At 40.6% G+C, this 27,067-nt stretch overlaps 1 protein-coding gene across 1 annotated transcript in view; it reads right to left on the bottom strand.

Moving 5' to 3' along the window:
• The window catches only part of LOC124789699 (receptor-type guanylate cyclase gcy-19), a 442,435-nt gene that overhangs the window by 59,301 nt on the left and 356,067 nt on the right, over positions 1–27,067 (bottom strand). The window contains exon 11 of the mRNA XM_047257147.1: positions 20,554–20,772. Within this exon, the coding sequence (XP_047113103.1) occupies positions 20,554–20,772 (219 nt within the window). The remainder of the gene's footprint in view (positions 1–20,553; positions 20,773–27,067) is intronic.

The raw sequence follows: 27,067 nt of genomic DNA, 5'->3' as shown, positions 1-27,067 counted from the left end.
GTTCTGAGACATCAAGGGGTCACCAGAATAGTATTGTTGGGAAGTGTGGGATGTAAAAGTCATAAAGGAAGACCAAGAGATAAATGCAGTAAGCAGATTCAAAAGGATGTAGGTTGTAGTTGTTATTCAGACATAAAGAGGATGATACTGGATAGAAAAGCATGGAGAGCTGCATCAGACGAGTCTACGGACTGAAGAGCTGGAAAGAGATGAGTCTCTCAGAGATGCATGTAAGTATGTTTCTGAAATTCTTTAATGATTTGTAGACAGGCAGTAAGGGAAATGGTGGCAAAGAAGAGGAAGAAGGAGAACGATATATTATTGACAAACTCATTAAAAGTTACAGAGATACTGAGATAGATGGTATGTATGGATTCAGCAGGGAAGGACTTTGTATGTTGGTATACAACATATAAATTTAACCAACCACATTATGTGGGTTGGTGATTTGAAAGAACACATGGTTTACTGAATCTAATATTCTTAAAAACTGTGAGCTGACATTTATCAAAAAAATTAGAAATATTTGATATTTCTCATGTACATGGGAAAAACAGCAGATGAATAAAAATCCATGCATTGGAAAAAACTGAAACATCGTTAAATCAGTATTAGCTGACCAACATGGTGTCAGTGGAACTGTTATTACTGATGTTCAGGATAATGAAAATGAATGATTGATATTATGACCTTGGTGAAACAGTACAGCGAAAGATCACAGAACTGGCTGCCATAGGAAATACAACTGATATGAATGAAATTATATCAAACTTTTCAAGAGTTTAGAGAAATATGCCTTATTATATAATACTATTATTAATAATAGAGTCAGTATTTCAAGAACTTCACAAAAACAGGTTTGTTATAATACAAGAATTTGATGACTTAATACAGGCCTACCTTAGAGACATGAAGCAATATTCATGGGATAATAAAGATTTCAAATATACTTAATGATCATTCGCACATATTCCAAATTTTCTTGAGCCTTACCTGTAAAAACAAATACACAGAAAGCAGTTGCACAGATAATTAATTAATTGCTGCAGATGGGAGAAATCACTGTCCAGTAGACCTTCAGCACGATCATGGTGATGAGTTTTATAGTGGAAAGTTCAAGATAAAATGGGAACTGCCTGGTACAAATCAATATCAATATTCCCGCGTATGAAAGTTAGAATTGCATGACTTTTGAGTAGAATGATAAAAACCTATGTCTGAGCACGTTCTTTTATGGATCATATCAATCAACAGAATTTCTTTCAGATATAGTTGAACAGTATAATTGAACTGTATATTGAACAACAAACATGAAACCAATTGGCATTTATGGTAAAGTGCTAAATACTACATACTCATATAAAAATCATGAATACAGGCAAATAGATATGTAATATATGTGATTTCGTATACATATCTAAAAATACAACTTGCATTTGAGAAATCCCAGCTACCTAGCTGGTCACCAAATGTATTTACAGTACCCTAGGTGCAGCAGAAGAATCTGAGAACACACATTGTAAAGTATAATGAGGGCATTGATTAGTAAGAAATGTTTACACTGAAGAATTACAGAGAAACACTGAAATGGATATATTTCTCCTAAACTGCATCATAAGATGATGGAACAAAGTCTTGTTTCAGTGTCTTGGTTTCCATTCTTCACACAACAGTAGGGTGGATGTCAAAGAGATTATATGTAAGAAGGCTCATAAACCCTCAAACTGTTCAGAAGGATAGCATTTTTGTTAGAAACTTTATATGAGATAGCAGTATTTTCAACAACCTACTTGTAGGATTAAACTTTACTACATGTGAATATTGTGAACTGGGAACAAAGCTGGAAAAAATTGGTAGCATATATTGATAAAGGAATTAAGCTGTTGACAAAACTTTCAAAGAATATGATATTGCATACACCAAAAATAATGATCAATGAGAACATCACACTGCAGACCATATTTTAGTTGATAAAGCAAAGTGAAAATGTGCAAGAAGAGAGACTGGTAAAGCATTATGTATTGTTGGATCAGTCAGTAATAAAACAATGTGCTAAAAACTTAAACTACATGGCAAGGTAAATTGTTGACAGTTTGTGCATGCAGCTCATTGTCAACTAAAGAAAATAGAAGAGTATTTAAACATGTGCTTTCTACTGTACCTGCTATGCTACTGCACAGTCTGAAAATTTGTGAGACTTGTTGCATACCACATGTTTAACATCCATGTTACTGTTGTGTGATGAAGGGAAACCAAGACACTGAGCCAAGACATTGTTCCCTCGCCTTATTATGTACTCTACGAGAAACATGTCCAGGTCAATCTTTCTCTGTAATTCAATCATTATTTCCAGGAGCTAAATGTGTTCTGCAGCATAAAAAATAATAATAAGAAGACTGATTAAAATGTGATAGGTTCTACCATTACTTCTGACATCCACATCATCAAGTGGAATTCTTCCATTCATAATTCTTACACTGACAGGACTTTCATCAGTTGAATCATTAGCTGGAAGAGCAGCAGCTATCACCCAAATAGTGAAAATGAAAGAAACACTCAAGAACAACAGTGTGATGGAATCTGTGGCTATTGGAAAAGGATTATATTTAAAACCATACTGTTAAGTATTGGGGTACAACAAATTTTTGCATTCTAAGATTTTTGTGAAGTGTTTCTGCTAAATACTTTGCCTAACACTATCTGGAAATCAAAAGAATGTGTTCTAAATTTAGATGTCCAGGAGAACCTGTATCTTATCATGTGGAATATGTAAAAAAAGAAAAAATTTGCATCTGCTACTTTGATTCTTTTGGAACAGTATAATTACTGAATATGTGCTCCAACTTTTAGAGTACCTCATGGAGGACAGAGGGGGGCAGCAGCAGTTCCTTGGTGACTATGAAAAAGAGACTTGGGGAAAACACTAACTGAGTTTCTGTGGTTGGATGTTCGCAAGTATGTAGATGTAGATGAGTGCAATGAAGTGGTTCAGTTCTTCCCGGTGCTGATAAAGGGCCCAAAGCATCAGTGGCATCAGTCCTCCGTGGTGATAGGTGTCCCAATGATCTCGATGAAGTGTTAGTGCTGGATGCTGGTGGAGAGCCACTCCTCTGTGAAGTACTGCAGCTCCTCCCACCGATGAATGAGGCGGTGTTATTGCACACCTTCACCCACTCACAGATGATAGTGGGAGGGGGGGGGGGACAGATTGTTGCAATATTGTGTTACACACTGCTTGCAGAATGGTTTGAGTAATCTGTTATGGCTAGGATACAGACCTGATCCTCTGCACCTGAGGAATGAGTCTGCCCCGGTAGCTGAGTGGTCAGCGTGACGGACTGTCAATCCTAAGGGCCCGGGTTCGATTCCCGGCTGGGTCGGAAATTTTCTCCGCTCAGGGACTGGGTGTTGTGTTGTCCTAATCATCATCATTTCATCCCCATTGACACGCAGGTCGCCGAAGTGGCGTCAAATCGAACGACCTGCACCAGGCGAACGATCTACCCGACGGGAGGCCGTAGCCACACGACATTTCCATTTTTCCAACTTCGGAAAACCCTAAATGGAGATGAATGAATGGGTATCTGCATATATGTTTTTGATGTATTTATTAGAGGTTCTTCCTATATTCCTCTTCCACAAAATATGGATTAGAAACATGCTATTATTAATGTTAAAAATTCCACCAATTCTTGCTTTGCTTGGTTCGCTCTGGCTAATGAGTAATTTTTTAATGAAAGATGCACATTGTGTAAGTAATAACCTCGTACATGATATTCATGAGTATTATAAACACAATAGGACCGAATCCCCCATCAGACTCCAGGACACTGCAGAATTTGAGAGACAGAATCCCTGCATGTTAATTCATATATACAGCTTTGAGAAAGACAAGCCTACTAGGCGCAATGTGCAGAAAAAGAAGAAGAAGAAGAAGAAGATCAATAATAAAGTTGGTGGACTACCTCACTATTTCTAGTTTGAAGGTCGATGTGAAAAAATGCTAATTGGTGACTCATGTTAGATGGCACTAAGCAGCATTACTATTTGATCAAAAACATGTTCTGCCTTATTTACACCCAACTGACTGCACACAGGACAGCAAAATGTATTCATTCTGGTGTCTGAATTCATTTTATATGAACAGTCATCTGACAGAGCAACAACGGAATTGTTCCATCTTGGATGTGGTACCGAAGGGGTGCCTACTGAAGTGCAGAAGCTCTTTAGGGATTAAAATATATTCACTCAAGGAGCAAGTATCATTATCGGTGCTCCCTTTGGGTGTCTTTTCGTTTCTGTAGTGGCTGTGAGGGTTACAACACAAATTACATATACCATTTGCTGCATTGTACTAGGTTGTCTGTTCATATGATTCAAATCCTAATTATTTTAAAACCTTTGATGTGACAGATCCTACAAAACTGGTTGTTCTCTGAGGTTCAAGTACTTGCAGAGGAAGTTGTTGCTATCCATGGTGCCAGTTTTTGATTTAATACATGACAGCAGGTCGTTAATCATTATTAGGAACAGGAACTGTTAGGCAGGAAGTTAAATAGGTACACAACAAAACAACTGACTGTTATATCTGTGGGCTTCCATTAGCAAATATCAGGGAAAAACAGTGTGGCTCACTGTCATATAAATGGTAAACTTTACCTGTGACCTGAATTGCATACTTCCACATCGCATACCTGTGTTTTTCCAAACTTTGAATGGGTATGATGCTAACTTCATTACTGAGCAGTTCATTGGGTTTGTTCTACATATTCACCAGTTTAGTCTTCTAACTGAGAGCACAGAAAGATCTGTTTTGCTTTCAGAGTGTGTCAACAAGAATATAAAGCTACACCTCCTGGATTCATTAAGATCCTCTCAGGCAGCACTTCAGAAAATCTCAAAACTCACACGTTGTAATGATGCTAAAGTCCAGCTCGTAAACAAGGAAGGGATTTTCCTGTACTAAACCTGGTTTCAGCAGTGAGATTCTACAAAACTGTGGTATGTCTGATTTTTCCAGTGAACTTACAGGTAGTGTGAAAATGGATGTGGAATACAAGGATGCATTGTGTGTTTGGCAGGAATTTAAAATTTCTAACTTTGAGGATGCAAGGCTTTACATGGCCACAGAGATATATCTCTTTGAAGTTGTGTTTGAGCAATTCCAGAGTGAAGGCTGTGCCTGGCAACATACACCTGGGTGCTTCTGCTACACAATGCCTAGGTTATCATGGGATGCAGTACTGAAGAAAACACGTGTTAAGTTCATTTTAACCAATTTTGACATGCCGTTGTTTTTGGAGTCCAGGATTTGTGTGAGAGTTTACTAACGTATGTACAGACATGACAGGGCAAGTAACCAGCAAATGGGTAAATTGTTTAACAACACTGTTATCTGTTGAAGTTACACATACTATACTTTAACAATTTATACCAGTTTGCCATGCAACTGTTTTTATGTACTGAAATTTAAGGTTTTTGGTGGCCAGTTTGTGCTGAAATAGGTGGAATGGATTTTTTAACTGTGGTAGATGTTTCTGGTATCAGATGTCTTTTGGTTATAGACTTCTCATATCCTAATCTCATTTTTTTATTGATTTTGAGTACCATAGATCTAGGTAGCAACTGAATTGCAATGATAGAAAATATATCAGATTTATAGAATTCAAATATCAGTTGCTTAACAATAAAAGATACTATCTAAATAAGATACTGGCTGAAGAATATGCACTCAATTATTGGAAAATTGTGTTTCACTATGGAAGGGCAGGTAATAAACATAGGATGCACAGTTGTGGTAAATATTACAATAAGTAAACACATCTATATGAAAACCAAATTTTCACATGTCTATGATAAGTAGGGGAAAATCACTCAAACAGCCAAGGAAATTATTAAATTAAAAACAGGAGAAAAGTAATAAAGTAAATAATTAGATATAATAGGAATTGGCTGCTCCTTACAAATTAACTTGATAGCATCACTAAAGGGTTGAGGAATTCCGACAAAACCTACTTTATTTGGACCCTTTCGAATTTGAATATAACCTAAAACCTTACTGTCCAAAATAATACAGGCTGCGGCAGCTAAATCTGGACAGATTTCAATTTGAATTTTCCTCCATATTGTAGTTCCACTGGAGGTCACAAATGGCGTTTTTGAAAGGCATAGGCACCTAGTAAAAAGTCAGAACTTCAAAATGGCCGAGATGTTATGGACAATTGCGGAGTACAAGCGAAGAGCCGCGATTGCCAAAAGTCTTGCACTGGGCATTTGGCCACTGAAGGTGTTTGATTCTTTGGGTACCCGAGATCAACTGTTTACAATATTGTTGTAATGTATAATGCTTCGTAGAAGTCTGAGGAAGGTTCTGCTAACCTGGCGAGGAAACCTCATTCAAGGAAATGCTTGTCACGAACTACAGCAGTCATCGTAAAGGCTCAGGCGCTGATTTCGGAGAACCCTGGGCAATTGCTGAGGAAATTGGCGTCAGTATTGAATGTGAGCGAGCGAAAAATGCGTCGAATGGCAGAGGAGGACTTAATACAAGCTATTTAGTCAAAAACTGGCTCTCAGATAACACCGACACGTTCTGGTCAAAGGAGTTCTGGCCCCCAAACAGCCTGAATTTGAACTCCCTCCACTACTATATTTGGAGTGTAATCTGGATGAGTTATCAATAAAATGAGGCACCCCAATGTCGCATCTTTATGCACTGCATAGACGGACTGCATACTATGGACGGCGCTGTTTTTAAAGTGCTTGCAATCACTTCGGGGCGAGTTTGGAGGTGGTCATTGTGGTTGAAGGAGGTTACATTGAGTAATGTAAGTCTTGAAAGATGCCACTAATTATATGTAAAAGGATTTTCGTTTTCATTTGTATTTTGTTTTAAGAAATGTGCTTTTTAAAAAAATTCGGTTGTCCAGATTTAAGCAGCACACCCTATGTAAGAGTGACACGTAGTATATTAATAAGATGGCAAGATGAAAAATATGGTACAGACACTGTAGTTTATACTGTTCTTGAATGATGCAGTACAATTATGTTTCAAATATAATTCCAGACACAAAATTTATTTAAACTGTTTTTAAAACAATTATAAATGCAGTAGTGAAAAAAAGATATAGTAATTGACACTATTTTTAATTGGTACATTATAATCGGATTTAAATTGGAAGTCCTAAAGTAAAATTTATTAAAACTGGTTCTAAAACAATTGTTAGTTTATCAACAAAGAACATTGTGTCTCAGAAATTCATCAGCCGTGTACAAAGATTTTTCAGTTAGGTAGTCTTTGAGGATGTTGGCAACTGTTAATGAAGGCATTTAATATATGGTGGGAGTGCATTAAACAACTTAATGGTGGAGTGATGAATTTCTTTTTGAAGCAAATTAAAGCTTTTTAATTCAATATGTAAGCTGTTTTCGGTTCCTGTGTTGTAGTCATGATATTTGCTGCTGCCTGTTCACAGAGAAAAATTATGACAGTCAAAAGTCAACAAGGAAAAACATTAAGGAATAAAAGTAGCCAAAGTAGAAAGCCTTAATGGCATCTGCTATCAATGAAGTGATAATCCATGATGCAAATGTTGGTGAACTAAGTAATATGATGAATTTTGACTGACCAATTACATTTGCTGTCTATATAAGTACCCACGAATTTTGCAGCCTCAGATTTCTGTATTGATTGATCTTTACACTTTTTATTAATTCCATCAAGGTTTGTTGTGGTTTGTTGAATCCCATGTAGTGGGTTGTACCTGTACTGAGTGAGAGACCCTTCAAAGGAAAACAGTTTAAGGTTTCTGTGAAAGCTTTTTTCATAGGTTGTTCAAGACGTATCTGACAGTTCATTGATGAGAATTGCCGTATGGAGGTCATTAATGAAAATCAGAAACAGCAGTGATCACAAAACAGAGCCCTGTTGCACATAACAACTTAAGGTGCTCAACTCAGATGAGGCAGGTTCTCCAGATGAGCAAAGTTTGCATGACGAGCAAAACAGTTTGCTGCTGTGTTCAGAACATCAAGTTCCTTGAGATGGTTCCTCCCCAAGCTGATGATTACACTGTGGGAAAAAAGAGATATATTTTACACTAAAGAAAGTTCCACCAATGCATCAACATGGCTATGGAGTTGATTAGAGTCACCTGCAATATTCAATTCGATCAGAATCTCTGATTGTATGAGTATATTGATCTAATCTCCTGTAAACCATCATTCATGCCTCGTGCTGTTGGAAAAGATTTTTATAGCTTAATGAACAACATGATTTTTAGCAAGACAGCACTGTGACATTAAATTACTTAATCATTGGGATGGATGTGCAGGCGAGAAAATTGATTGCCAAGCCAAATTTTGAGTGGTATAGCATCTTACATGAAGAATAGTGGCTCTAAAAATTGTCTGTGGTGATATGTGTATTGTATCTATCAGAACTCCATATGTATCGTTTTCATTATGAGTTTGCGAAAATTCGTTTTGAAGATCCATGTTGCTTTATATGGAAACAGATAGCGTCATTTATTGGGTGATGAGTTATGATCCATACGAGATGATAAGATGCCATCCCAGCACATTCAGCATGTCTGGATATAAAGCTGTTAATGCATATGGCATCTAGCCAGGTAATAATACGAGTAAGGTTATTTGCTTGATGACAGTTGAGGCAAACAGTCGTAAATTGTGGAGTTTGTAGCTGTGTGATTAAAAAAGTATGCATAATGTGCAGAACTGGGTGCTGTTTAAAGGTGGACAATTTGTCCACTCACTGCTATTGTCCAACGTTTATAAACACTTGATACACAAACAGCATCTTGCATAGTAACACCATTTCGGTATGCAGTTTTCGTAGACTCCACTGGGAGAACTGTTACCCATTCTGAGAGCCGTTGCAATGTTGTTGATGGAATGACATATGGAGAAAATGAAATGTGTTGGGATGTATCATAGTACTCACAAAAGACTTCTTTTGTTAACCCTACTCGCACATTTGAGCTACCTTGTAGCGACATGCTGGTAAAATTTTAGCTTCATGTCTTTCATCAGTTGCTGTTCTTTTTCTTCGGCATATTTTAGTCTTCACATTTCCAGTTTCTTGAAATATTTTTGCTCCCTCAGTCCCCTCAGCATATACACAATCCAGTCACATTAATGTGACACCACCTCTGCTCGAAATCAATGTGCAATAACCACTCATAACGGCACGCGGCAGCACTAGCAGGGGCGAGTATATAAAGCTTTTCATGAGGATGTGAAAAAGAGTGAGTTGCTGTAATGTGGAATGGAGCGATTTATCTGACGTCCAAAAGGGAATGATTATTGGGTTGAGTTGGGTTGTTTTGGGGAAGGAGACCAGACAGCGTGGTCATCGGTCTCATCGGATTAGGGAAGGATGGGGAAGGAAGTCGGCTGTGCCCTTTCAAAGGAACCATCCCAGCATTTGACTGGAGCGATTTAGGGAAATCACAGAAAACCTAAATCAGGATGGCCAGATGCGGGATTGAACTATCGCCTTCCCGAATGTGAGTCCAGTGTCTAACCACTGCGCCACCTCACTCGGTCATGATTATTGGCTTTTGTACCAAGGACATAAGCATTTCCAGAAGAGCTAAGTTTGGAAACTGCTCACATGCTGCTGTGGTATATTGTGGGTGGAAAATTGTGGTTTCCAGAAATGGCCCCATGGCAATGTGGCGCACCTTGGGCCATAGATGACGGGGTGAGATGTGTACAGGCGAATAGAAGTGCAACTGTTGAGCAAGTGACTGCCCAAATAACCAAAGGACTACCAACAGCGTCTGCTCAGCGTCTTTGCAGAAAATGTTACAGCTTGTGGTCCTTTGCAGCAGCACCTGGTTCATACACCCATGCTGACTGCAGTTCATCGGCAATGAAGAATGAACCACACGTCCAATTAGTAGCGACAGGTGACCTTTTCAGACGAATCACGTTTTATGCTCTATCAGGCAACAAACACACAACAACAATCGGCGGGAGGGTGCAGGCTAGAGGGCATGCCCAGGGATCTCGTCATTTCGGAACCCACAATGGATCAACACAAGTATGCATCTCTCCTTGGGGTCCATGTCCATCCTTACATACAGTTTGGTTTTCCTCAACACAATTGCATCTATCAGCATGACAACATATCACACAGCTTGAAGTGTATGTGCGTGGTTCAGAGGGCACCAGGATGAGTACTATATTCCTGTGGCTACTAAATTCCCCAGATGGAAACCTAGACTAAAATCTGTGGGTCCGCCTTGATCAGGCTGGTCTCACCATGGATCCTCAGCTTAGGAACCTAGTGCAGCTGGCCACGGCACAGGAGTCAGCGTGGCCCCATGTCCCTTGTGTATACTGCAGAACCTCACTAACTCTCCTCCTGCATGGCTTACAGCAGTCTGTACAGCAAAGAGTGATTATTCAGGCTTATGACAGGTGGTCACATTAATGTGACTGGACAGAGTACATTACATCCAACTCTTTATTTTTTTGTAGTTCAGGGAATAAACTAGATACACTGTGCCTGAGTGTGGGATGCAGTTTATACCATGTGATTTCTGTGCATGACCTGTTTTTATTTCTGCATGATTCCAGTAAATGGCAACATATGCTTCAAGAAAGCTGTTTATCACAGTTATATTTCAGTTATTTTCTAATATAAATAGTATTCAGATTGAACATCTATATTTTTGGCGAATCACATCAGTCCTTTAAATTTAGCATTTTAGTCTTATTTTGTCCTAGAAGGGGGTATCAACCACTAATATAAAATCTTCGTCCATAAAATATAAGCTCAGGACTGAGGAGGTTATAATGTTGACAAAAACAGCTCGCAAGGGTGAGACACAAGCAGGTTGTGCATATCGTGGAAGTCTGAATAGCTTCACATAAGTGTGATTGCTACAAAAGCACATCATACTTTGTGGCCTTCATAAACATTTGCTTATATTTAATGCAGCAGCACAGATGTTTATGAGACCTCTACTCCTGATGGTTGGACAGTGGCTGACAGCTTTGCACTTTTCTTTCCTCAGGCAATCGAATGCTGTTAAAAAAACAGCTTTTGTATTTATATCTTCATTCGATTATGAATGTTCACCAATTTTCCGTTTAAGACAAAAAAACACTGTCGGCTGAGACATTAATACTTATAGTGAAATGTAGTGACATTGCAAGACTTTTCTGGGGCACACCGCCACCATCTAAAGAGAGTAACATGATACACTTGGTGTGATATCACGCAGTGTCGTCCAGGTTTGGTGGGGTGCTGTAGTGACAGAATTGAGGTGCATGTTCTGCAACATTTCTCAAACGATTTTACAGAGTGTATTAGGTAAAAAAAAAGATTTCAGTGCTACTTGCGCCTTTATCTGTCAGTTTCAGGGTGAAATACCCACCATTTCGTTAATGGTTACAGTTATTGTGACATTTCACGTTAAGTAACAAATTCGAAAACGGTGTAATGAAAAATTGGGGTAGCTATGACCTTGCATTTGGAGCATATTAGACCATATGTTGCTGTGTATGAAATATAGCTAACATTTTGAATTTTTCTTTGAATTTGGGAAGGAATCTATAACTGTCCCCAGTCATGAGAAAATAGATTTTATGTAGAACATTGACTTCCAATCCAATGCACACAGGAATCAAATATTCATAACATCCGTTATATCTGGTAAACTGTTCGAAATATCGAAACGAAATTTTGCCAAATGATAGCACTAAAAAAGGAGTGCATTCTGCCACATGGTTAATATACTGAACTTTATCTATGGTGATCTTGCAGAGGCCACAATTTTTATTTTAATGTTTTCAAATCAGTACTGTAATTTTTGAAGAATCATAGATAGCTAGTGAAAAGAGAATTTCCTAGTATGAAAAACATGAAATTTCTTCTCATGTGCTATTGTAACTGACATAATGAGATTTCCCGTAAGGTGTTGACCTCACTGATAACCAACAGTTTGTTTAATGAGACACACTGTTTCAGGATTCTGTCACAATAGCTACTGCAAGGTGAGTTTGTTTAAATTATGTTGCATTTTGGCAAAAGAAGGATAGTTACATTTGTCATCAAAAGAAATGTAGCCATTACCAATAACCGATTATCCTTCTTCGAATGAGAAAAGGTATATTTTGGTATATTTTGTGATCTGTCATAGCCATTTGACTGTGTAAATCACAATATCCTTTAAAGTAAATTAGAATATTATAAACAGGAAATGCTGCAAAATGGTTCAAATCTTATATCTCTGGCAGGAAACAAAGGGTGTTATTAGGAAAGAGATGTGTATCAAGCTATCAGGCATCATACAACTGGGAACTGATTACATGTGGGGTCCCACAAGGTTCCATTTTAGGGCGCTTACTTTTTCTTGCGTATATCAATGACCTTTCATCAGTAACACTATCAGAAGCCAAGTTAATTTTGTTTGCTGATGATACAAACATTACAATAAATATGAAATCAAGTGTAGTCTTAGAAAGGTCAGCTAATAAAATATTTGTGGATATTAATCACTGGTTCCTAGCCAATTCTTTGTCACTTAACTTTGAAAAAACACACTACATGCAGTTCAGAACTTGTAAGGGGTGTCCCACGACTATATGCCTAACGTACGATGACAAGCAGATAGAACAAGTGGACAGTGTTAAATTCTTGGGATTACAGCTTGATAATAAATTCAACTGGGAGGAGCACACCACAAAACTGCTGAAGTGTCTTAACAAATCTTTATTTGCGATGTGAGTTGTGTCAGACATAGGGGATATAAAAATGAAAAAGCTGGCATACTATGCTTACTTTCATTCCATAATGTCATATGGGATTATTTTTTAGGGCAATTCATGAAGCCAAGATAAAGTTTTCTGGGCACAAAAACGTGCAGTCAGAGTTAAATGTGGTGTGAACTCAAGAACATCTTGCAGAAGCCTGTTTAGGGAACTAGGGATACTAACTACTGCTTCCCAATATATTTATTCCTTAATGAAATTTGTCATTAGAAATATATCACTTTTTCAAACCAACAGCTCAATTCATGGAATCAATACTAGAAATAAAAATAATCTTCACAAGGATTTAAAGTCACTTAGTCTTGTACAAAAAGGTGTGCATTATTCAGGAACACACATCTTCAATAACTTGCCAGCAGCCACAAAAAGCTTAACAGCCAATGAAATTCAGTTTAAGAGCAGCCTAAAGGATTTATTGGTGGCCAACTCCTTCTACTCCATTGATGAATTTCTCAGTAGAACCAACTGATTTGTGTATATATATATATAAGTACAAATAACTTCTGCACAATTTCAGTGCAGTAATGTGTTCATTGTAAATAAGTATTTAGTAATTGTATTACACGTTTATTACCTTATAAATAAAAAAACCTTTTTTATTTTAAATTCAATGCATTAGTATTTTAAAATGATTCTTTCATATAGCGTTCATTAAAAAAATGACGACCATGCCACTTGGGACCTGTGGAATGCTACATTAGCTTATTTGTTTGAATTGTAAATATTTGTCATGTATTGTTGTTTTTCTGACATGTTCTACATCCTGGAGGACCTCCTCACTATGGATCAATTGGAATGAAGGTAAATATAATCTAATCTAATCTAACATTTCAGACAATAATAAATCGGCAATTCTGTTGCAATTTTGGCAGAATCCTGTCGTATTTTAATAATGAACAACTGGGAATGAAATTTACCAAAGGCTTTTCTTGTTGTTCTTCGTCTGAGAAATATGAAAGTAATTCAGAGCAACTAGTGTACAATCTTTTTGTTCCTATCCTTATTTAGACTGAAGTGGTGAACGTCTTCACCTTAATTATCTTTTGATGTGTTAAAGATAAGTATGTATCATCTCCGCTGTAGGGTGAAAATCTCATTCTGGAAACATCCCCAAGGCTGTGACTAAGCTATGTCTCCGCAACATTCTTTCTTTCAGGAGTGCTAGTTCTGCAAGGTTCGCAGGAGAGCTTCTGTAAAGTCTGGAAGGTAGGAGACGAGGTACTGGCAGAGGTAAAGTTGTGAGGACGGGGCGTGAGTCGTGCTTGGGTAGCTCTGTTGGTAGAGCACTTGGCCGCGAAAGGCAAAGGTCCCGAGTTCGAGTCTCGGTCCGGCACACAGTTTTAATCTGCCAGGAAGTTTCATAAGTTATGTATGTTTATAAATGATTTTGTATCTCCAAAGAAAAAAACGCAGCTTTGGTTTTCTATTGGAGGCCGAGTTTTGACACTTCTGACCTTCACCTTATGGTGTAAGAGGGTTGTCCACAAAGTAAGTTCCGTTTCTGTTTTTATCTGGGGCAGCGCTACGATCGCAATTCCGAGCATGCGCGGCAATTACTCTGACTCAAGGAGAAGACATGTACGCCATTTTCAGATCGCTGCCGCCGGCGTGTGCTTTGTAGTGCTTCATTATAATATCAGCTGCAATTGTAAATGCCACTGCGTGTGAAATCAGATCTGTGATTCGTTTTCTAACTGCAAAGAAAGTTAAACCAAAGGAAATTCATTGGCAAATCTGCGAGGTTCACAGACCAAATACTGTGAGTGATTCAATGGTTAGAAGATGCGTCAGACTATTCAATGAAGAGCGTGATCAAGTGCATGATGAAGAACGAAGTGGATGCCCGTCTGTGGTTACTGATGAACTGGTTCACACAACTGACGGGAAAATTAAGCACAACAAGTCCTCGCGACTCCTTGGTGGTCAACACTTCAACAATGATGACGAGCTGAAAGAACATGTTACCACATGGTTGGATATACAGGCGGCAAACTTCCATGAAGTAGGCATACAAAAACTTGTACCACGCTGTGACAAGTGCCTACAAAATTTCGGAAACTATGTAGAAAAGTAGTTTAACATTCGTAGATTCTTGACCAATAAATATTTTTTCTGCATCTGTACACGTGTGTTTTATATAACCAAACGGAACTTACTGTGTGGACATACCTCGTGTAAGTCCGTGAAATATGATGATCAGTCTTTTAAGAGGCTACACAAAAGATCAGTTTACAGCTTAAATGTTGGGACAGCGTACATTTTCTCTAGCCTTATGAAGTGAAAAGTTATTATCATCTAAAAATGCACCTATAATGGCGTGAAACCGGTTGTGTTACCTAATGAAGGAACCTCTAAACAGCTAATGAGGCCTGGAAAAATTTTCATTCGCTATCAGAAAGATTTTTAAAGGATTTTTAAAAATATTTTTGGAGAATTTTTGGGAGTTTCTTTACAGTAAAAATATATTATTAATTGTTTTGCGTAAAACTGGTGTTTTAATGCTCAGAATACATATTCCAACGTGTAGTTCAAAATATGTAATATTTACAAAAATTGTACTATAATTTCTGATAGGGATCCGCAAGCACTATCCGTGGACATTTAGTTTATAAAGGTTGCACAGGGCATTGGTAATACATAAATTCTTAAAGTTCATTTTAACTGTTAAATCTTTAGTACTGAAGTGCTTAAAAAGTACTTGCTTCATCGAGGGCACGTTTCATACATGCACTCGTCGTATGTTTGTGTGTCATTGGTTTTTCTGTGACTGTCTCGGATCGGTTTCTACTGAATTTATGCCTATTTAGTGGTCGCTGTGGTAACTCGTTTCCGCCCCTTGCATGCTTCTTGCCAATGGATAAGCGCATGTGGGTTCTTCCAGCTGCTGGTCCATAGCACGAGTTTACCTGCTGCCGTCCTGCAGTCATGGGATATCTCCTACTCTCAGTGTCCACCAGTGACTGACTCAGAATAAGCATGCACTCAGACACTCCTCCTCTTCCCATCACAGTCGCTGTGTTAACGTGAAGCTCCCGAAACAGGATTTCGTAGACCCATTTCCCAATACCGCTTCTGATTAATCATTTAAACACGGCAAAATTGATTCTGGAAATTCGGTTCTAGCTGCCGGTTCTCGATTGCCACAATCGATTTTCGCTCCCTTGTAAACAATAAACCATTTTGAAACGAGCTTGGGTGTTCATGTAACGTCCTGTTGTTAAAAACATTCGGCTAATATAGTCGGAGTGACTTTTTGTGAAGTGTATAAGTAGAAATATTAAATGCACCTTGATGTAAACGTAGGTGAAGCTGTCTACCTCCAATATTTAACTGAAGAGAAATAGCAATTGTGCTGAATAAATCAAAAACCGAAACAGGTGCATTCCATGTGCCTCCCTTAACATGGCTAGCAACTTCGTTTCTAGCCTTAACAAGTAAGCGCGACAGCGAAAAACGGTTTCCGAAAGTCGGTTTTCGTCTTTCGGAACATGTGTCGCATATAAACGTTGTGAGTAAGACGCAAGCTTGCAGTTGGGTTTTTTAAAGGTTTGGCTTTCAGCAATATCGAGCTGTACCCTCACAGTATGCCAACAAATATTTAAGAATAGGAACAAATATGGCAGCTGAAGGAAATTAAATACATTATTTACAAGAATTTACTTTTACAGAACGTGTTTCGGACCACGATTGTAACACCTATGTAAATCAATACTTATCACTACTAATCAAATAATACGAGTAGGCTAATAATATGTCTGTTATCAATAAAAAAATCTCTTGATCTGGTTACCAGGTTTCCTTTGTTACTAAGAGAAAAAACAGATATTTTGTAGGCAGACTTTCATGGGTGTACGGTAGAGCAGATCATTTATCGGGCTATGATCTGGCTGCTGGCGGAGCGGCTGAATGCATGCAGAATCGGTTGACAACATATCCAGATAGTGGCATGGATGCGACACGCTGTGCATGTCCTTTGGGTGCAGTCAGGGTTGGGTGTTTGTCATTAACGGAAGTGACGGTCAGAAGCAAAGTCTCATGAGGGCCATCACCTGAAGTCTCTTGGCTGCAGGCTAGCTGTGAAGTCCCTGCCCTCCAGTCTTAAAATGAAGCGTCTACTCTGCAGTCTCCAGATGAAATGCCTTGCCTAGTGTTCCACAAAAATGTCTGTGGCCATAGCAATCCATCCGATTACCGAATTTAGAATGCAGAATCGGTTGACAACATATCCAGATAGTGGCATGGATGCGACACGCTGTGCATGTGCTTTGGGTGCAGTCAGGGTTGGGTGTTTGTCATTAACGGAAGTGACGGTCAGAAGCAAAGTCTCATGAGGGCCATCACCTGAAGTCTCTTGGCTGCAGGCTAGCTGTGAAGTCCCTGCCCTCCAGTCTTAAAATGAAGCGTCTACTCTGCAGTCTCCAGATCAAATGCCTTGCCTAGTGTTCCACATAAATGTCTGTGGCCATAGCAATCCATCCGATTACCGAATTTAGATTTTTCCCATCCGATTACCGAATTTAGATTTTTCTTTTCGACAATCAAACGATATTTCAATACCTTTCACAGCTGTTGCGTTCCATCCATGTTTCCCATGGTTAAAATACCACAGACACTATTCAAGAAAGTTATTCTTAGACGGTGTTTTGTCAATAGGCAAACTGAACTACTCCATTACCTGAAGACACTGTACCATTACGAAGGAAACGCGTCTTATGACAACTATTAATTGGTAAAAATTAGACATATCTCTGAAGGTTATGAGATGACATGGTCACAGTATTGCAATATAGACAAGATGAATAGACAATGAAATGTAGATAAGATGAATATCTACCACTACAATCACGGAACTTGATGTATCAAATGCTGAAAATCACATTTTAAGGCAAGTCTGCAAAATACGGGATAGCAGCTGTCGACGAGAGATGTTGACTGAAGGTACAAAATGGCTCTGAGCACTATGGGACTTAACTTCTGAGATCATCAGTCCCCTAGAACTTAGAACTACTTAAACCTAACTAACTTAAGGACATCACACACATTCATGCCCGAGGCAGGATTCGAACCTGATACCGTAGCGGTCGCGCGTTTCCAGACTGTAGCGCCTAGAACCGCTCGGCCACCTCGGCCGGCACTGAAGGTACAAGATGAAGGAACTAGTGACAGAACTGCATTCGATAACAGTGAAATGTATTAGAGGTGTTCAAAAGAAAAGGTACGAAACAACACTGTGGCTCTTTATTCAGAAATAATCACCAGAGGCCTGAGCAAAAAAAATGGCTCCGAGCACTATGGGACTCAACTGCTGAGGTCATTAGTCCCCTAGAACTTAGAACTACTTAAACCTAACTAACTTAAGGACATCACACACATTCATGCCCGAGGCAGGATTGGAACCTGCAACCGTAGCGGTCTTGCGGTTCCAGACTGCAGCGCCTTTAACCGCACGGCCACTTCGGCCGGCAGGCCTGAGCACAACTACCCCATTGTCCCACGGGTCGAACGATTCCCTGTTCCCAGGATTACTGTGGCTGTGACAGGAGCCAGGCCTCCCCTGATCCTTCAGTTCGTCATCCGAGTTGAAGGGCTTGGGGGATGGGTTTTTAGCGGACCAGACACATGGAAGTCGTAGGGCGAAATGAGCGGGCTGTAGGGCGGGTGCTCAAGCTGCTCCCACCTGAACCAGGACACTACGCTTTGCGTGACCTTGGAGATGTGGGAATGCGCATTATTGTGGACCAGAATCAGTCCCTCCGTGAGCAGCGCAGGCCGTTTGCTCTTGATGGACTTACGCAGGCTACGTAGTGTCTCGCAGTACACCTTACTGTTAATGGCTTTTCTGTTCTCGAGGAATTCGATGAGTATCAAGACTTCGGACGTCGAAAAACAATGGAGGGCCCACCTTGCGTGCTGAGGGTACAGCTTTAAATTTTTAGGGGTAGCTGACAGTCCATGCTTTCATTGCTTAGATGTCTCACTACGTTATCCCAAAAGCACCATATGAATATTTCAGCCGGTTTGATTGTTATGACGTTTCGTACCTTTTGATTTGAAAACTCCTTATAAATAAGTGTGTCATACTATAGAGCGAAACGTGCAAATAAATTTAAGCTCTGTTCTTGGGTCACAACCTAACAATCATCTCTAGAATCGCGAATAATTATAGAAGAAGCGCCAAAAGTGTGGGACAATGATATTTGCGTTATGGTGGTTGCTGCTCGTTCCACCGAGCAGCACATCGGTAACAGCTGCAGATTCCGTAAAGAAACTGTACACTGTATACAACATAACAACGTCTCATAGCAAATTAAATTTATCACAGTGTTTTATGAAGTAATATCCCAACAAGACCCATTTTGTTCATGTATTTTACACAGCAGGCGTTGTATCAGCGACGATTCGGAACTAGTTCGTAGATTATCTGGAAGAGGCGACACCACAACCTTTGTTTGTTGTTGCCGAATTTCATTAAATTCTTCCTGCAAAATAGTGGCACGTTAGGGTAACGACGATGGAGGTCTATAGCGGTCACGGACGCTTCACTACAAATAAACGACAAAGGCTCAGTAATATTGAAATTTGGTAACTGTATTGGCAGAGGAGATGCTGAAGTTGATACTCATGCTCACAAAACCAGTCCTGGACGATTTGAGCTGTGTGAACAGGGACGCTGTAGTCTTGGAACACAGCATCAGCAGTGTGGAAAAATATTGTATCATGGGACAGAAATGATTGGGCAAAATGGTTACATAAACCTTGGTAGATAGTGGTTAGAACACTGGAGTCGCAATCGGGAGGACGAGGGTTCAAACTGACATCCGGCCATCCTGAATAGGTTTTCCTAAACAGCTTTTGGCAAATGCCAAAACAGTTCCTTTGAAACGGCACGCCAATTTCCTTCCCCAACCTTCCCTTATCCAATGGACAGGTAACGTCGCTGTTTTGTCCCCTGCCCAAAATCAACCAACCAACCGTGGTAGCTATGCAACCTTGCAGAGTAATCATGGGCCCATGGAACACCATGAAACGGCTTCCAAAAACACGACCGAATCCCAACCACGTTTCACTCTTTGGGCATAAACAAGGCCAGAAGCTGGAAGCAGTATGAACAAGACTCTTCCGACAAAATGACATTTCCGGGTTTTATGGCTTTTCCTGTTTGGGCATTTGCATCAATGAGTGGTTTTGGAATTCCAGCTCGCCCTGGTTATGGAGCTCCATTTGTCTCACTGTGGTGCTGTGCTGACAGGGTTCGCAAGTGCAATATTCAGTCCTGCTGTGACTTCTGCAGCTCTCGCCCTGTTTATTTTTCGTCACAATCCTCTTCAATGACTGCCCGCCACGGTCACTCAACACACACTTTTGTCCTGGATATGACTGAGTGGATGATGTTTTTCCGCTTCCTCTGTTTGGTATATAAATCTTGGATACGGTGCTTCCTGAAAGGCCAAACCCTTCTCCTGTCTCGGTTACGGAAGCAACCACCGTATTAGTAGCAACAGCTTGCGCACATTCGAATTTACTTAGCTCCGACATAAAGCACGTAAAATTTCAGAGAATACTGTTCTGATCACAACTGACACTTGTGACATATTGAGGACATTGCACAGATGCCGTTCGTGGTCAAATACAACAGCGCAACCTGCGGGCTTGGTTAGCAATTGCATTTACGTTCAAGCACCCATTTCTCGCAGTGTTTACATATTCCTGCCCAACCCCTGTATTCGTCAATTACACGGAACCACTAACCTTCGCCGGTGGACTCCATGCGCGAGGCGGTGTTGACGGTGTCGCCGAAGAGGCAGTAGCGCGGCATCTTGGAGCCGACGATGCCGGCGACGACGGGCCCCGTGTGGGCGCCGCAGCGGATCTGCAGCGTCTCTCCGGGCCGGTGCGGCACTGGGAAGAGTGCTGCGGCCGCCAGCAGGTCCAGCGCCATCGTCGCCACCTCGGTCACGTGCTTGTCGCCTGCAACAGCGGCCAACAGGCGCCGGCCCCCGATCACCTCCCACACTACCACTTCTCAAACTACACTACTGGCCTTTGAAATCTATGCACCACGAAGACAGCATGCAACAAACGTGACATTGGTATGAAATGTACAGTGTGTTTGGATATCCCGTTGATTAGCATTTCGTTTTATAACAGTAGTACAACCACACAAGCTGGATAGGAGCGACGCCATTACATTCTATACACAAGGAGAGACTGTGCAGTGGGTTTCTCAGCTAGAAATCGCATTTGATCGGAAACAACATTTGAATGTTGGTTGCTTTTGAGAAGATCATATTATGTTTTGCGAAAGTAGGAGAAATGTCTGTAGCTTGTCGGTAAACTCATGAGCGAGAGAGCGAGTCTTCACTCTGCCTACCCAGCTACATCACAAGATGCTTCTACGAGAAATACGGGCCCTACAAGAAACTTGGGTCGTCACACTAGTCGCCTCGTCCGCCATTCTTCGCGAACACTCAGCTCCGTGCAGGACTCATGGGAAATTAGCATGACAATGAAAAAGTACCCACTATAGGTCTTAACTTTGTCATCTACTATACAGTGTGGTCCATTGATCGTGACCGGACCAAATATCTCACGAAATAAGCGTCAAACGAAAAAACTACAAAGAACGAAACTTGTCTAGCGTGAAGGGGGAAACCAGATGGCGCTATGTTTGGCCCGCTAGATGGCGCTGCCATATGTCGAACGGATATCAACTGCGTTTTTTCAAAAGTAGGAACCCTCATTTTTTATTACATATTCGTGTAGTACGTAAAGAAATATGAATGTTTTAGTTGGACCACTTTCTTCGCTTTGTGATAGATGACACTGTAATGGTCACAAACTCATGGCTCACAATTTTAGACGAACAGTTGGTAACAGGTAGGTTTTTTAAATTAAAATACAGAACATAGGTACGTTTGAACATTTTATTTCGGTTGTTCCAATGTGATACATGTACCTTTGCGAACTTATCATTTCTGAGAACGCATGCTGTTTAATGCAATAAATGCTCAAAATGATTTCCGTCAACCTCAATGAATTTGGCAGTATTCCACTCAACAGCGAGTAGTTCGCCTTCCGTAGTGTTCGCACATGCATTGACAATGAGCTGACGCATGTTGTCAGGCGTTGCCGGTGGATCACGATAGCAAATATCCTTCAACTTTCCCCACAGAAAGAAATCCGGGGACGTCAGATCCGGTGAACGTACGGGCCATGGTATGGTGCTTCGACGACCAATCCACCTGTCATGAAACATGCTGTTCAGTACCGCTTCAACCGCACGCGAGCTATAAGCCGGACATCCATCATGTTGGAAGTACATCGCCATTCTGTCATACAGTGAAACATCTTGTAGTAACATCGGTAGAAGATCACGTAGGAAATCAGCATACATTGCACCATTTAGTTTGCCATCGATAAAATGGGGGCCAATTACCCTTCCTCCCATAATGCCACACCATACATTAACCCGCCAAGGTCGCTGATGTTCCACTTGTCGCAGCCATCGTGGACTTCCTGTTGCCCAATAGTACCTATTATGCCGGTTTACGTTACCGCTGTTGGTGAATGACGCTTCGTCGCTAAATAGAACGCGTGCAAAAAAATCTGTCACCGCCCCGTAATTTCTCTTGTATCCAGTGGCAGTACGTTCAAAGTGATCGCCATGCAATTCCTGGTGTATAGAAATATGGTACGGGTGCAATCGATGTTGATGTAGCATCCGCGACAGCAGCTAAAACTCCTACTTGGGCATCATCATTTGTTGCAGGTCGTGGTTGACGTTTCACATGTGGCTGAACACTTCCTGTTTCCTTAAATAACGTAGCTATCCGGCGAACGGTCTGGACACTTGGATGATGTCATCCAGGATACCGAGCAGCATACATAGCACACGTCCGTTGGGCATTTTGATCACAGTAGCCATACATCAACACGATATCGACCTTTTCCGCAATTGGTAAACGGTCCATTTTATCACGGGTAATGTATCGCGAAGCAAATACCGTCCGCACTGGCGGAATGTTACGTGATACCACGTACTTAATACGTTTGTGATTATTACAGCGCCATCTATCACAAAGCGAAAAAAGTGGTTCAACTAAAACATTCATATTTCTTTACGTACTAGTCGAATATGTGATAAAAATGGGGGTTCCTATTTAAAAAAACGCAGTTGATATCCGTTTGACCTATGGCAGCGCCATCTAGCGGGCCAACCATAGCGTCATCTAGTTTCCCCCTTCAAGCTACACGAGTTTCGTTCTTTGTAGTTTTTTCGTTTGATGCTTATTTCATGAGATCTTTGGCCCGGTCACTATCAATGGACCACCCTGTAGAGAGCTTCCATTTAAATGCACAGTTAAGATTTATTACACTCGCCTGAAATACGCTGACAGAAAAAAGAAAATCGCGACACCAAGAAGGAGTTGTGCAACGTAGATGAAAGTAGGTAGGCACGTTTCTATGTCTGAAAGATGATGTCCATTCAAATTTCACACCAGTCGCGTAAGAGTGGCGCTAGTGACGCCACTATGAGGATGCAAATCAGATTTGCTTTACGCTGTAACATTTGTTAGCGTCAGTTAACTTTGAGATTGAACGTGGTAAGATGATGTTAGTCAAGAATGCCTTTAAGGCGACAAAGAAGCCATTATCAACACATCATTTACCTTGAACGAATACATGTAATATGGCTACAAGAACCTAGATATCCCCTAAACAAAACTACAGGAGGACTTGGCTGGAGTATAGCCACTGACATGATTGCTGGCAGCGGTGATCACGAGAATGTAGGGTCGCAAGAAGAGTGTGCTCCAGTCAGTCACTTGGCACTACCGAGAGGAAGACCATTGTGTTCAGCGTATGGCCCTAGCACATTATACTGTACCTGCAGCAGCAATTTAAGCAGCAGTTGGCACCACACTGAGAAAACGAACTGTTACAAACGGGTTACTTCAGAGACAGCTCCAAGCTCTGTAGACACTCTACAGGGTGCATTCCACTGACCCCGAACCATCGCCATTTGCGATTTCAGTGGTGTCAACCGAGAGTTCATTGGACGGTAGGGTGGAGGTCTGTTGTGTCTTCTGATGAAAGCTGGTTCTACCTCAGTGCTAGTGATGGCGGTGCCTTGGTTAGGAGGAGGCCAGTTGAAGGCTGGCAACCAACCTGTCTACATGTTAGACACACTGAACCTACACCTGGAATTATGATTTGAGATGTAATTTTTTATGACAGTAGGAGCACTCTGCTGGTTATCTCACGCATCCTGATTGCCAATTTGTATGTCAGTCTGGTGATTCGACCCGTTGTGCTGCCATTCATGAACTGTGTTACAGTGAGAGCTTCCCAACAGCTTTCCTCTCGCTCACATACGTTGTTGTAACCCAAAAAGCTCTACAGAGTATCAACATGTTGCCTTGGTTTGCTTGATTACCAGATCTGTCTGCAATTGAGCACATGTAGGGCATCATCGGACAACTCCAGCGTCATTCACAGCCAGCTTTAATCATCCCTGCATTGACCAATAAAGTGCAACAGGCATGGAACTGCAACATACAAACTGACATGCGGCACCTGTACAACACAATGCATCAACGTTTGCATGCTTGCATTCAACATTCTGGCGGTTGCACCGGTTTTTAATGTACCGAAATTTCTCATTTGGAACGGCTTATCTCGTGCTTACATTAACCTGAGGTCTTACAATGTTAATCTCTTACATGTTACCTAGACAAATGTATTCCCGTAATTTCATGTTACCTAGACAAATGTATTCCCGTAATTTCATTACTCTACATTAATTATTTTTTCTGTTGCAATTTTTTTTCTGTCAGTGTAGCTACTCGCTCTCCTCTGGAGACGGCTGCTGGCACTGCTAAGACCTGCAGTGCCATGGCCTGTCTTTCTAGTGGGCCTCGATGCTTCTGCAGATTGGTTTACAATGTTGTACCGAACCTTTCACAGTGTGCACTTTAAATCTGTGGCGACTCTTTGCGCAGATACGTCGGGCAGCATTTAATTTTAGGTAAAATACTTACCGAGTTAACACTGTTATAGGTTAAATTACATTAACGCAGGAACGGGAGCCATACGAGTGAGTCAGTATTCATACATCTACTACGAATATAGAAACGAATGCCTGTTCATCTGATTGAATGTTCTTCTAGTATCTCCTCCTAAAACGATGGATACATTCAGGCAGGAGTTTAAAAACCGTATACAATTTAACGCTTAGTCTTCTGTTGTGCTTCCGCTAAGAGGTGAAATGCAGCAGTTCATGTTACACGAGTTGTATTCAAAAAGCTAACGGGGAATTATTAATTTCGCATGTTCCATAGTGTGATTCACAAGAATTTTTTGTCACCATATTGGTAAACATATCTAAAAGGTATCTGTACAATATTAGCGATATCGAATATTTAGTGTATTGTCAGTTGTCAAAAATGTTATGAGCCTGCCAATAGCGTCTGAAAGTAATGTTGTTGTCCGCCCAAGTTTCGTCGGCGCAAAAGAACTTTCCGCCTTACTCTCTTCATTTTCTTACTCTTATCAAGTATTTGCATCGCCACTCAAATACATTATCGTTTTCTGCTAGCATCTTTCTTTTACTTACACATCTCTTCCAGATAAATCCCATTTCACGCAGTGTCTTATGCAAAATATATTTCTGACAAGGAAAATAGATTTTTTGTTTTACCACAATAAGTAATTTGCCTTATGTTGGCACTCTTTTCTGTTCTATGTTGTTTATTCTACGTAAAAGTCTCAAATTGTTCGTTGAATTGTCAATTTTGTGGAGCTGTTTATAATGATGGGCTTTCTCATGAAGTTCTTAGCGCTCTTTCTTGGAGATTTCAGCAAACCGCATAGTTTCTTTTTACTTTCTTTTCTGACCCATCCTACTGTAGTAAGGCTTACTTCTGCATGAACTACCAAACAATCCTTTTTCTGCCAACTCTGTAACGCATGCTTTAATTATGTTACAGACCACTGAAAGCTCTTTGCTCCTAAAATACTTCTTTGCATTGTGCAGATTTTCTTGATGTAGTACGCTTATTCCTCACTTCCTAATAACGAACTGCACCACAAAATATACTAACTGAACTGAGTGACAGTGCTAAGAAAAATCACACGAACTTAATCAACGTGAGTCATCGCACACTGAACTGCACTGCTGAACAGGATGTGGGTGTGCCTGTAGCGCAGTTGCCAGGTTTTCCTGGGAAAGGCCACTTGCCCCACCAAGAGCGCTGCTCACTCATGTGTTTACCAGCAGACTATTTCAGCACTTGTTGGATCATGGCCTAGCCAGACTGCAGTTTATCGTTGGGATTTTCGTATTGACCAGCATCCAACGACTCTCATATGAATATCGTATCAGTGTCTTCAGGAGGCCCATACTAAACCGCATGCGAGATTTCGATGAGCCATGTGTCTAGCGCCTGAGAAGGCAGAAGTACTGCATGTTCAGTCATGCAATATCTTACTGCTATGTCACGTACCTTACAACAAGACAAGCATCCACATGAACAGAGAGGGAATGTCATGGCTAGCATACAGCTATGGAGTCGTGTGTTCAGGAAGGCCATGGGCTCTACTCAAGGACATGTAGGATTTCGACAGCCCCATCTGACTGGTGGCTGAGAGGGCAGATTTATTGCTCGCTTGGCTGTGCAGAATCATACTGCCACATTATGTATCTTGCAGAAAAAGGAGTATCTGCATGGAGAGAACATCTGGAGTACCACTGACTGTCAGCATGGTGGCTTTTGATGCAACATGCAGTACATTTCTTTTGGCCACAATTGCCATCTTTGCTTATGCTAGTCTGCTTTTTGTATCAGTCTTGCTTCGCATGCCATGAGTTATTTTGCTTCCAACGGAGAATAATTCCTTCACTTTGTCTACTTCATGGCCCCAGTTTTGATGATAAGTTTATTGCTTGCCTTGTTTCAGATACTCCCCATTGCTTACTTAATCCTTTGGTTTACTCTCCATCCAAGGTGTGTATTCATTAGACTATTCATTCCAGTCCTTAAGTCCTGCATTTTTCTGTGAGGATAACCATGTCGTTACTGAATCTTACGACTGATATCCTTTCAGCCTGAATTTAAACCTACTGCTTAAGCTTTCTTTTATTTGCATCATTTCTTCTTAGGTGACAAGTTGAATAGTAGGGGCCAGAGACTGCAGCCATGTCTTATAACCTTTCTAATACCAGCACTTTGTTCTTGGTCATCCAGTATTATTTTTCCCTCTT

This window comes from Schistocerca piceifrons, chromosome 3, assembly GCF_021461385.2.
Source record: "Schistocerca piceifrons isolate TAMUIC-IGC-003096 chromosome 3, iqSchPice1.1, whole genome shotgun sequence".
Lineage (NCBI taxonomy): Eukaryota > Metazoa > Arthropoda > Insecta > Orthoptera > Acrididae > Schistocerca > Schistocerca piceifrons.
Note: the sequence above shows the minus strand (reverse complement) of the source record. Positions and strands in the feature narration are given on the sequence as shown.